Genomic DNA, 14,157 nt, shown 5'->3' on the forward strand with positions numbered 1-14,157 from the left:
AATGCATATCAGAGAGTCAAACAACAAGGTGCCATTTTCAAAAGTAAATGGTAAAGTGTCCTTCAAGAAGAAGAACCTTTGGATTAATGGACCTAATTGCATGTACCACTTGTTTTCTGTTACTGTGGCACTTGCACAGAAATAATAGTAAGCACTATTAGCCTCGCCATTGTTTTGGCAGCCCACTGATCATCATTAACTTTTCACTGAGCCAGCTGCGAGAATGTTCTTTTATATAAGGATAACATGAGTGTTTTAATGCCGGAAACTTCTGTTGCTGAGGGTTTCACTAATGTGTCACGTCTGCAGATGTAATGAGCTGTTTGTTTGCTTGTGATGCAAGATATCACTGTGTACAAAATGGCAAGAGTAATCTCAAGCAAGTACGCTCATTCCATGGAATGAACTTTCATTAAATAAGCTCTTCTAGAAGCTGATCAGAAAATTAGTATTTTAAAACAGGAACTATTTACTGAAGAAAATGTTTTTGGATTCAGAGGAGGTAGCAGAGGGCACAAGAGTTTTGCCTGGAAACATTGATCCTTTTCATGTGGAACCTATTTTGAGAAATGTAGTAAATGTCACACAGTGCACAACACGGTGGGTTTGAATAACTTACTTCAATCTCTGGAAAGCAGTTTTAAATTTAGCTTGGTTAGTCGAGGAGAAATTCCTCAATCATTGTCTCCCACGAGGGCCCTAAATAAGACAAGACAAAAAAATGCTCTCCTCTCCCTTCCCTCCTGACAACTGCAATATCTTCACAAAGGTATTATGACAGACAGAGCGGTGGTTTATTTGCAAGGTAGAACACAAACTATTTATATGATGAGACTTCAAGCTTCTGTTACAGACAATGTGTTCTGTTACAAGTAGGCACACCACATGACTTTTCTACCCATCAGGATCACAGTAGGTTCACACATGCAATATGTCCATAAATGTAGATACACTACAACAAAAATTTCCAGAGCCTGAATTGCATTCTCAAGCTGAATCCATTGTAAAGATATTCATGAATAATGAGCTAGAATACAAACAGAAATGACACCTACTTCAAACTCAAGTTACAAGCCAAGAAGTTCTTGCTCAGTCCCTTCCAAAATGCGCTTCTACTCTCTTATCCATTACTTTTTTATCTTTCTCTTTTTTGCTTGTCTACACAGCTTGCTTTTATTATTGCTCGGTGCTTTCTTTGATTTAAGCATTTTTTCCCTTTCCTAACTCATACAGCTTATAATTCTCCAGTTTTACTTTGTTCTTTCTTTGCCTCTCACTTCCTATCCATCAACTTCCACTTCTGTATACACCATTTCTCTAATTCCCTATTTTTCTTCATCCCATCATTCCCCAAGTGAGTTCCCCAATCCCCATGACCATTAAAATGATGCAAAGCATGGAAATTCAAAGGATTATCTCAAATTTTTTTCACATTTAGAAGGAGGCCATTCAACCTATTGAGTTAATGCTGGCTCACAGAGTACTCTCATCAGTCCCAATCCTCCACTTATTTTCACTGTAACCTCTTCTGTCTCACACCACTCACCTACACTATGAACAACTTACTGTCACTACTTAATCTACTGATCAGCACACTTTTGCAATGCGGGACGATCCAGAGCCCCTGGTGGAAACGACCACAGTCACAGGGAGAATGTGTAAACTCCCCACAGATAGAACCTGAGATCAGAATCAGACTTGAGTTACTGGAGCTGCATGGCAGGAGCACCAATTGCTATGCTGCTGTACCACCCAATTCCTGAAATGTTGTGTGTCTCATTCAGTATCAAACATACCATCATTTGCAAACCTGAAATCCAAAAACATCCAGACAGAAGCTTCTGTGGAAATTCCAATTATATCTTTTTTTTTGCTCAGGATTCTATGAGAATTGGGAGTAAGAACTGAGACTGTACAGGTTAAGCCTTATATACATGACTACTTATTTACGTGCAGTATTTCTAAAGCAGGAACTGCATCGATTCCATTTTGGATTTAAATCGAGTAAATGGTGGGGTCAATTTACATTTCTGAAATTCTCCAAATATTTTTGCAATCAGATCAAACTGCCTTGGCATTGTACAAAATCTGGAAATGATTAAAGCAAACCATACTAATGAAGTTTCTGTCAAAAAAAAATCACTCTTTCTTTATAAAATGTTAACAGCTGTTTCCAGCTTCCAACACCAAGTTTAAAACTTGCCCAGAATTTCCCCTGTCAAACTTTGGAACATTGTCATGGTATCCTAACTAACTCAGTACTGATTAATCATACATTTAACACATCCTGAAAGCTGCTTTTAATTACTGGAACATCTTCAAAACCCTTTAAGGAGGTGCAGTGGGGTGGGGGGGGTGGCGTGAGGGAGAGGAAGAAGAGAACAGATACAAAGAACAGTACACCACTAATGGACTGGAACCAATTGCACCACATAACTCAGAGTCTAGTAACGTAAGCAAACCATGCAACGTCACGTAAGGGTGATTGCACAATAGTTTTTCTTTGGGACATTACTACAGTTTAACAATATGAATTTTCTCAAGGAGTGATTAAAATAGCTTAGATTTTCTGGTCCAATGCAAACAAATACTGACTTTCAAGAAACCTGCCTATGGAACTTTGCAGGATTTCCTTTTCCCCAGTGTTAGGCAGGGAAATCATGGCATCCAGCAACGGTAATGTCACCAAGATGGCTGGAAGGCCAATCAATTTGTAGCACTCCCAGACAGCAGACCAAGAAATAGAGAGCATTCATTTTATTTATTTAAAAAATACAGGGAAGGACATAAGGGACACAAAGACTATAATATTGATATGGTTTTAACTTAGAAGCTAACATATTAGAGTCATAAGTCATATAGAATGGAAACAGACCCTTCAGCCTAACTCATTCATGCTGACCAAGGAACCTGATCCAGTCCCATTTGCCTTGGTTTGGCCCATATCCCTCCAGATCTTTCCTATCCATGTACCTGTTCAAATGGTACTTCTCAGGAAAAAAAAAGCAATGAACTTTATTCACTTTGAAGCTATTGATTTTTAAAATTTTTTTTGAGTTAATGATGACCCACATTTATAAAATTAGTTTTGCAGAATCTGAGAAGTTGTTCAGAGGAATTATTATGCAGTACAGCGTTAAAAACCCAGGTACACCTCATTCAACAAGACTTAACATTTTCTGTGTGACTTACAGCGATACTAATGTGTAAAGTGATGAAGCTGACATTAATTCACCCGTTTACTGTTGATGCCAGTGTTTCATCCTTTGGAGAAGCATTGCATCACTTCTGCATTCTTGCATTTAACTGTGCATATGTAGACACCAGAAGTTGCTGTCTGTTTTATTCTTTCACTGTTGATGCATTTGCAGTTTGTGGGCCATTATGCTCTTGGCAAGTCCAAATTGGATCATATAATATGGGGAACGAAACTAATGGTATTGTTCTACAAGGAGCCAGTGCAGAATTTGTGAGCTAAATGGCCTCCTTTTGTGTCACTGTGATTCCATGATTCCATGACACAGCTCTCATTAAAGGTCTTCTATATTCTCATTTAAATAGAAGACCTCCATCCGTGGTGCAAAAGCATTATGCTGTAGTGCCAGTGTATTGTACTCTACCTCTGAAATTCATTCTATTAAACTTCACTGGAATGAACTTCAGAGGTGCAATTTGATGAGTTTAATGCTTCTAATGGTGGATGAATTTCTGGGCAAAATTTATTTTTCTTTAACTGTTTCCACTTTACCTCCAAAAAACAATTCTTGTTTTCTAACTACTATGATCTGCTTGTTCAGTCCTTGTTAACTCTTTTTTTTACTGTGAAGAATTTGCTGTGGGTGAAGGTCACAGGATGCACCATCTGTAATGCTCTGTGCATCTCCTTCATTGCTGGTTTTCTTGTTAGATAGGGCAGTCATGTTGCTTAGCAGAAGAGACAGGTACAGAAACTTTGTAATGGTTGTTCATCATCTTTATTTACGTTATTTTTTAATAGTAAATCCATGGCAATATTTAGAAATTTAAGCAAAAGATTATTTCCAAATTCCACTGTCAATTTGACAGAATTCACACAAAAAACATACAAGGAAAACCGCAGCTTTGTATCTTGGGAAGTAGTCATCGACTGGGGAAAAACCATTAAAAACATAGTGGATGACGACAGTGGCATCATTATGCACAATATTTTTGTTAGCAAGATCCAATATGTTTCAAACTTCAAAATGAGTAACGTCCTTCAAGTCTAATATTCCACTGGCAAGTTACAATTGGAGATCCAGTTCCAAAAACAAACAGCAGTACAAAAGCAAAATACTGCACATATTGGCATTCTGAAACTAAATCAGAAAATGCTCATCATGCATGATGAATGTATTGCATACATGATAATGTGCCTCAGTTACTGGCTATGCAGTTCACAAGCATATGGGCACTTTATTTATGGTATACAAGGAAATGAAAGTTGATCATTATTTAAAAAGCTGCTGGGATGTCAATAAAGCACAGTTTAAATACAATCAAAGTAGAAGAAAATAGACAGAAGTAACTAATATTTTTGGAATTGAATACCAATGGTCTATCCAGGAATGTGGAAGATGAAAATATCTAGATGAATAACTCTTGGACTCAGTTTGGGAGACAAGGTGTGTTGTATGTAGTAACTAGTGCTGTGTGGTTTTAACTAATTTGGTAGGGGAATATGATATGCAGAGGAAGGTAGCATTGAAAAGAAAAAAAATATAACACAAAGACTGGATAGGCTGAGTTTGTTTTCCTTGCGTAGAGAAGGGACCTAATAGAGGTATACAAAGTCATGAAAGGCATAAGTAGGGTAGATAGTAAAAAACTTTTCCCCATGGCAGAGGTATTTGAGACCAGAGGACATAGGTTAAAGGTGAGGAGTTAGAGGTTTAGAAGAGATCTGAGGAAGAATTTTTCACCGAGAACGTAGCTGCAATTTGAAACAAACTGCCCAAGAAGATGGTGAAGGCAGGTTCTTTCATAGTATTTAAGAAGCATCTGGATGAGCATTTAAATCACCTAGGCATAGCAGTGCTGGTAAATGGGATTGTATCGATGGATACTTGCACTTAACTGTGTGAAAGCAAGTTCCTTTCATCCTTGAAATTCAAATTATCAGGGAGTCACAGTCTATAGTTTGGTAATAGTACATAGTAGACCCGAAGGGATCTCAGCATGGTGGATGTGGAGAGGATGTTCCCTCTTGTGAGATTCTAAAACTATTGTTTCTTGTTGAAAAATGAGACGTTATCCATTTAAGAAAGGGATAAGGCAATTTCTTTTCTTTCAGAAGGCTGTGAATCTTTGGAACACTCTTCCTTGAAGAGGAATGGAAACAAGAGTCTTTGAAAATTTATAAAGCACAGTAAATAGATAATTGATAAGCAAGGGGGAAAAATTACCACAGGTAGACAGAAGTTCAGGATTGAGTTTACAATCCGATCAGCCATGATCTTATTAAAAGACAGAGGAAGCTTAACGGGCTGAGTGGTCTATTCCTGTTCCTAACTTATATGCTTCTTTGTTCATACCCAAGTTAGTAGTGCATCTTTGATGAGGGTATGCCTTTGAGACTTCTGATAATTCCAAATATTAGAAGTAGAATGATGTTCTTGCGCTATGTACATCAATTATTACTTTTCTACACTTCACTTTTAGTTGAGAGGCAATAGCTTATTAAGAAATTGTAATGTTGCTAAATGGTACAAGGATGGTCCCTGCAAGGCAGATTGCTTTGGTTTACATATTATATTAAATGGAAATAAACAGGTAACAAATGCAGTGGTTAGATCCTTACATTAATCCACCATAATCTTATGACTTATTGCACTGTTGGAACTTTGTTTTGACTGGACTTCCATTAAATATTCACTTACAGTTTCTTAGAAGGCACATGGGTTTATGCAAGCTCCACGTGATGACCAAAAAGGTACATCTGCAATTTGCAGCTTTATCTCAGTGTGACATCCAGCTATCATCAACCACTAACAGATCATTTTAAATCATTGCAATTTGCTTTCTTCTGTTATTTTATGTACAGAATAGTCCGTAACAGTGATGTATAACCACTTAGGAAAACAGGAGAGGCAGTTAGTTCTGCAGTAATTCACTTATGTAAATCCCTTTAGGGGATTGTTGTGAAATGATTTTCTGTTTTATTTGCTGTCGTCTTTTAAAACACAATGTTTTTCCCTTCAGGCAACAAGCATTAGTATTAAGTAACAGAAATCATTAACTGAATCTGTTTTGTTGTATTTCAATCCATGAATTTATAATGTTAACTTTGCTCGGTGACAGCACTCTCACTTCCAAATTAAAGGCTCAAGTTCTACTCCAAAAGCTGAGCATATTACTTAGGCTAGTGGTTCAGTGTAATATTGAGGGAGTGCAGAAGGAGAAGATTTAAATCAAGCTGCTGTTTGCTTTTTAGATGTGTGCATGAACTCCCATGGTAGAATTGTCCTAATTCAGATTTAACATTGAGTTCAACAGTTGCAGATCACACCCATTCTTTTGGGCAGCAGGTGCTGGGAATTGTTGTGCTATTTACAACTCTAAGCCCACTGTACTTTTATTTTCTAGCCATGTTAACATTTGTACCATCATTTGATTTCTCATTCAATTTCGCCTACCTTCCAGCCTCTGACAGGCCTCCTCTGATTTTTTTTTCTATACATTTCTCTCTTCTCATCCTTCCTTGACTCTGTGCTCAAAATTTCATTAATTTGCAGCAGTTCCCGCTTCTGACAAAAGATTACCAATCTGCGAAGTCAGTTCTACCTCACTCCCCACAGACATTTGCCTGTGTTATTGAATAGTCTCACCATTTCATTTTATATGTTAGCTTGTCTTTTGCAATCGGCCAAACCTTGCTGGCTGTGGCTAGCAGATCTGAAGAGGCTTCTGGGACTTGCTGAGTGACAGATGGTGCCCCAAAGTGGCACTACATTTGAACCCTGTGCCTGTCAGACCCGAATTAGAATTGGAAGCCCCATCAATTTCAATGGGAATTCTAGCACTGCTGCTTAGGAGGGCAAGAGTTGAGGCACAGTGTATTTTAAAAAAAAATTATATTAATGTTTTTAATTATTTCTAAACATTTGTGTGCATTTTAACTGATATCTTTTTATTTTTAAATAATATTTTATATGGAAGACCATTTACGTCAATTTGTTTTCTTCTGTTATTTTATGTGCAAAATAGCCCTCAGCAGTGATGCCTAACCACCAGAAGAAAACAGGAGAGGCATTTCTGCAGTAATTCACGTGTAAGTTGCTTTAGGAGATTGACTCTGAATGTCAGTTTTTTTCATTCTTTAACAAAATGTTCCAATGTATCTTGAAATAAGAGGAGCTAGTTATCACCATTTCAATGTCTTTTTTTTTTGTGTGCTGTGCTTTCCAGTGCTCAAAATATCCATGGTGAGTACATTTTGCACTTGAACCCGAGTCAGAACAAGGCCAGCATTTGATCTCACAACATTCTGGGCTAAGCTTTCCCATTCATGATTTTGTTTCCCATCATCCACAGAATTCCTCTATTCTGTGGATTATGCAAGAGGAAATTCAAGTTCGAGGGAAACTTCAAATGTTCTGAAGAGTGACCTTAATAAGTCATGTAAATGTAGTCTTACTGTAAGTATGAATAATCCAAAGTTAACGATCTTGAGTTTTTAATTCTCCAAATTGAAAAGGTTAGTTTAAGGTTAAATCTGTGATGAATTTAAATAAATTGAGCAAATTAGCTGAAATAATGGCAAAGTAACAATTCCAGAATGCATCCAGAGAAGCCTATACCTATATTTCCAATTTACGGAAAATTTCAGCATAATTCATTTGTGACGAAAAGGTAGAACGACAATTGTTTCCTTTCTGTCTGTGTCTGTTACCAGATTTAGATATAATCATCCAAAGTAACCCATGCCTTCAAATCTGAAATTCATCATCCTAACTGTAAACAATGGTATATTCCTTGCACTGTAATCATCAACAACTAGATGAATTTTTATGTTAAGTCTCAAGGGCGACCTGGAGTGACATATTGGAGTTTTAACACACTCGGTGGGTTGTGACTTTGTATCAATCATTCCCACATGGCACATTTTGATTTCATGTCATTCTGAAATGCCTAGTACGTAGAGGACAGTGAGGCAGAAGCAGAGGGTTGACTCAAATTGGACTAAGTAACCTTCTTCCATACACAACAAGTGGGTGGAATGTGGAATACACTGTGGCCCTCAAGAAGGAATTGGATAAAAATTTAGTGAGAAAAAACTTGCATGTCAATAGAGAAGAAGCCTGAACGTGAAAGTAGTGAGTTGCTTTGGTAAAGAGCCAGTAAGGACACAATGGGCCAAATTGCCTCCTTCTGTGCTGTAACCATTCCATGATATTTTGCCAGAAATAGAACAGGGATGACTTCTGCCATATTACTGCCCCATCTACACTCAAAATCCAGATTTAGTGGCGAGGCCAAAAAATGATGGAACAAGAAGTCTTTTCTACTTGTTCTCAGAGGTCCACTCCTTCCAATTAACGTGGTTAGTAATTCCACCAGAAATAAACAGAAACATTTTTGATGTCTTTCATTAAAAGGTAAATAACATTAGGATGACCAAAGCCATTTTTATCTGACACAGGTTGCTTATGACAGATGTTGGTGCTACAGGTTAGGAGATAGCCAGGTGTTTAGGAGGAAATCTGGAAGGAGGAGTACCCCTAACATTTTTTTCCCTGCAATTTTTTTGTCATTATATGTCTCACTATCTTATCTTTTTGCTTCTGATAACCAAACTCTATTTCACTCCGATTATTTACTGCCCAGCTTTTTCCCTCAAATGGAACACATATCCACAGTTCATTACCTTGCAGGCTTGGCTGGTTTCTCCCCTTTGTCATTGTATGGGATGATGTAGTCAGTAATGATTTCCGGCTTCTGCAGCAGGATTCCTAACTTTGTTTTTATTCCTTTGGCCCTAGGAAGAAAATACAGAAAAATTAACAGTGCTGTAGTTTACTTGATAAAATTTGTGTATGTGGCAATGCTTTTCCCAGCCATTGTGGAGGGGATTGGGTAATTCTCCTGGTAATCAAACAGCTGCAAATGATAGATATTATGCACATGATTTCCAGGGAACTATCCTCCACTCACTGCAATTTTCTGGAGAAATTACCTTTTATTGAGACAAGTTGATATGGCTTCTGATACAAGTTTTGCTTCTATGATGTTTAAATAACATTGTTTTCTGAGTAGACATCTGTTTACTAAGATATTGATAGCCAAAAAGGGGGACTGAGGTAGCAGAGCATGACTGATTACATACTCCTGGTAGATATTTGGCAACACACCAACTTCATGCCACCTGATAGCTATCATGACTTCTGTATCCACCCATTGCAAACTGCACCGTTCATCGCGTGAATGTTCCGCAAGAGTCTTAGAATTGTACCACAAAGAACCTGGCCCTTCAGCCCACTACATCCATACTGACCTTTGTGCCCATCACAAAATATTACATTACTCCTCATGAGCAGTGAAGGGCAGTAAATGCTGCTTCAAATGCTGTAACCTACCAGCCCAGTTACACCACTGGACCTGAGCACTGCTCAGTACACCATATTATATCACACCTCCCAATAAACTCACTCAGGTCTCATTCATAATAAAAACAGAAACTGCTGGAAGTACTCAGCATGTTCAGGCAGCAGGTGTGGAGCAAGAGGAACTGAGTTAATGTTTCAAATCCATGACCTGTCATCAAAACTGGAAAAGTGAGAAATTAAGAATATTTTAGATTGTGGGGTTGGGGGTGGGGGTTGCACAGAGAACATCGGAAATGTCTGTGACATGGTGGAATTAAGTCATCATTAGGATACTTTGCATTGACCCATTTGAGTTGCTCTTTACGTCTACACACTGGCTGCACATTGGGAGAATTGAAGTCTTTTTGCCTCCAGGAGTGGGCAGAGATGATGCATGATGCCCACTGAACAATGTGCATTGTCCTTGGCACACTAGGCCATAGGAAAAGTTGCAATCCTAACAAAGCCCTCTCTTTTCTCTGGTCTCTAGAAACAGAATAAAAATAAATCTTTAAATATAGATTTAAATTGCTCTAGATTGCTAGTCTGGTAACTTAAACTGCTGAGCCATCACTGTTCCTTCTCCCTCGTCCACCTGCCTGTTTAGCTCCATGTCCCCACTACTCATTCACCTGGTCATGCTCCATCCAGTGGTCGTCTCCATTGCACTGGGTGCAACTGGTTTGTGTTGAAGCAAAAGTTCTTGATCAGTTAGAATCAAAGCAACAGCAGAAGGAACCAACCAGCAACTAATCTGAAAGTAGCTGATGATCCCTTTAAGTCGCACTGGTGAAGGCAGGGGATGGAAGGAAGAGTGGGGCTGCTGAATGTATGTTCAGTCAAGTTGAGGGAGCTATTAGTTGAAGCTTAGATTTCTATAGTGGCAGTGCTGGTGCTGTGTTAACATTGCCAACTGATTGCTATCATGACCTGCCTACTCCATGTGCTTCTGGCAGGTGTTCAATCCACAAGTGGTATTGCCCTCACCAATATGGCATCCGGCATGTACCACATTGGTGCACATGTGGCACTATTATGGACTTCTACATCTTCCTGCAGTACTCAAAACTAGAGACTGATGAGTCTAATTCACCAGCAAGATTTCCATGTTTAACAATCATATCGTTTGCAAACAGAGCTTTGGACAGCTGCCTCTTGGCATGTCTAAACTTCAACTACTTTAATGCTTATCTCAATTTTAAGACTCTGTAAAAATTGTTTTCTTCGCCGAATAAACATTAAATAACCAAAAAGTAATTTAAATTTCTACTTTTGTTTGTCATCCAAACACTGTTTGCAAATGCACAAACTTAAAATCTATCTACAGATGTAAAAAAGTGATATCATTAAACATCATTATTCAGACTTAGAGACAGTGGGAAACTTTTCCTGGAGGTTCATCGTTCACAACTTATATAAGAAGTCTCGGAAATTGGAAGTACAATTTCAAAATTTGGCTGACCCTGTACGTTATTGCTGAGATAGATTGGTACAAAATAGAGAAGTTACGCTGTTACAATTGTACAGGGTGTTGGTGAGGCCATCCTTGGATAACTGTGTACAGTTTTGCTCCCTTATTATGGGATATGTTAGCTTTGGATGCAGTCCAGAAGAGAGGTTCACTAAGATAATTCTTTGGATGAGAAGGTTGTCCAATCATGAGCCACTAAGGAAGTTGAATCTGTGTTCTTTGGAGCTTAGAAGAATAAGGGGTAATCTTTTTGAAACATTAGGATGCTTTCACATGTGGGAGAGTCTCAAACAAGCGAACCTAGTTATAAGTATGAACTTCATGGAATTCAGAAGGATGGCGGGGGTGGGAAATCTCACTGAAAACTACCGAATACTGAAAGGCCTGGAGAGCCCGGATGTGAAGAAGACGTTTCCAATTGTAGGAGAGTCTACCACAGCCTCAGAATAAAGGGACGTCCCTTTAAAACTGAGATGAAGAGGAATTTCTTCAGCCAGAGGGCGCTGAAACTGTGGAATTTCTTTGCCACTGAGGGCTGTGGAGGCTAAGTCAATCAGTGTATTTAAGGCAGAGGTTGATAGGTTCTTGATTGGTAAGGGGGTTAAGGGTTACGGGGAGAAGGTGGGGAATAGAGTTGAAAAAAAACCAGCCATGATTGAATAGCAGAGCAGATGATGGGCCAAATGGCCTAATCTGCTTGTATATTTTATCTTATAGAGGGGTGGGCAAGTAAAACTGGTGTGTGCAGGAATTTCTTGTTGCAGAGGGTGATGAATTTCTGGAATTCTCTATCCCAGATGGCTGTGGAGTCTAGATCACTGGAGGTATTTAAAAGGGAAGTAGAGCTTGGAATGGAGGCCAACAGAGAACTGACACAAAAAAGGAATTGAGGCCTCAGGCAGATCAGCCACCATTGCTTTGAATGACGAGGCAGGTTTGAGGGACCAGGTGGCCTACACTTGTTCCTATTTTCTTAAATTCTTGCGTGCAAAACACATGAAGACTCCAATAACGTTGTCAACTGTACATGGAAATGGCAAATGAATCACATAAAAATAAGAATGAAGAGGTGAAATTTTTTTTTAGGAGAAAAAGCAGGTCATCTACTCCTTCGAAGTTTCCACAAGTTTCCACAGAGTTAAGCAAAGTAGGACAGGAGGAGGCAAGTATGGCACATAAACACCAATATAGAATTGTTGGCCAAAGAACTTATTTCTGTGATCTTAATTCTAGATACTATCAAGGAAATCAGTCTGATGTAAACCAAGAGCTGGAACTCTGAGTACAACCATGAAATCAGAGGATACTGTCAAAATACAAGATCATTTTTTTTCTGTCTTTAGAAGAATATATGAATCCACATATAAAGTGGGGTGATGGAACATAAGCTAATCAGATGAACTATATTGGCATCTCCCATGTTAGGAAGTCTTTAACTGATAAAGAATCTGGGCACTGTGATAGAAGGTGAGGGGCCAAAATGAAATGCAATGAATACCATCACAAAGAAGGAGTTTCTGGCTTCTTTCACCACATTAAAGGGTTTCAATGGAGAGTCCAATGTGCAGATGCTAATATTTAACCCATTTAGGGCTACCAAGTGGGGAGGGATTTCTGGGCAGATTAGTTGTTTGTCTACTAAGACAAAGACCCATGGTTCCAGCTGAGGAAACATCCTCCTGGTACCCACAATGTTAAGCTCTCAAAGAAATTTATCTTTCAAAATAATAAGTGGAAAGAAACAGGGTTAACATCTCAGACCAATTACCTTTGATCTGAATGACTGAATGGCCATCCACATGTGAGACTAAATTAGTTTCTGTCCCCACAAAAGACATCATTTAAAACACATTTAGACAGGTACATGGATAGGAAAGGTTTAGAGGGATATGGGCCAAACACGGGGAAATGGTTTAGCTCAAGTAGACAACTTGGTCGGCATGGATGAGATGGGCTGAAGGACCTGTTTCTGTGCTGTATAGCTCTGTGACTGACCTGTTTGATGTTCTGCTGCATTCCCTATTTTTACTTCATTTTCTAATATCAGTTTGCTTTTGGTGACATGAAGACTATCATCTTTAATTGAGGCATTGAATAAAATTTTCCAGGTCTGCTTTGCAAACTCAGGTTAAAAGGAAAAAAAACATAAGTACCATAATCAAGAGTCTACAATTCAGCCCCTCATGCTGCTGTACCATTCAATAAGATCATGGCTGATCTTATACCCAAGCATCACTTTCCTGCAACAAGCTCATATCCCTTCATTCTCCTTAATATTTTTAACATATGTGTGTGCCCTAATTTCTTAGTATTGACAGATGCAGACGGGACCAAACACAACCTGCGCACATATTAACCAAATGCAGAGACTATCTAATCCTGCAGAATTTCTGTATGTTTAGTGGGAGGCTTAAAAGCTCTAATGTTTGCTTATTCACGTTTTCTAAGGCTACAGATTTAAATGTGGCCATCCATTTCAGCTCTATTAAATCTCTGATTTACAATTATCATGTTTACAATGCTCTTTTCTCTGAGGGTTAAGTGATGAACAGCTGAGATACATTTCCTTCTTTTGCATATGAAATATTGAACGTTGAACTATAGATGGATAGGACTAAAATAAAAGATGATTTATCTCCTTGAATTAGTCATAGAGTTGTACAGCATAGAAACATTCCCTTCAGCATACCGCATCTATGCTGACCATCATGCCTATCTATACTAATCCCACTTGGCTGTGTTAATTCCATATCTTTCAATGCCCTACTTATTCAAATACCTGTCAAGATGTCTCTTAAGTGTTGTTACTGTTCCTACCTCCATTATCTCCTCTTGTTCCAGATACCAATTACTCTTTGTGTGAAAAGTTGACCTCTCAGATCCCCTTTAAACCTCTTCCCCTGTACCATAAAGCTATGCCCTCTAGCTTTAGACTCCCTTACCATGGGAAACAGACACTTGGTTATCTGTCCTGTCTATGACTCACGATTTTATGTCCCTGTATTATGTCACCTCTCAGCCTCCTTCACTCTAGGGAAAAAAAACTTAGCCTATCCAATCTCTCCTTGTAACTCAAGCCCTTCA

The 14,157-nt window shown here is 38.6% G+C and overlaps 1 protein-coding gene across 1 annotated transcript in view; it reads right to left on the reverse strand.

The window, feature by feature from the left end:
- Positions 1–14,157, reverse strand: part of LOC127568897 (regulator of G-protein signaling 5-like) — a 41,890-nt gene that overhangs the window by 12,871 nt on the left and 14,862 nt on the right. Inside the window, exon 2 of the mRNA XM_052013148.1 lies at positions 8,885–8,995. Within this exon, the coding sequence (XP_051869108.1) occupies positions 8,885–8,995 (111 nt within the window). The remainder of the gene's footprint in view (positions 1–8,884; positions 8,996–14,157) is intronic.

This window comes from Pristis pectinata, chromosome 3 (genome assembly GCF_009764475.1).
Source record: "Pristis pectinata isolate sPriPec2 chromosome 3, sPriPec2.1.pri, whole genome shotgun sequence".
NCBI lineage: Eukaryota > Metazoa > Chordata > Chondrichthyes > Rhinopristiformes > Pristidae > Pristis > Pristis pectinata.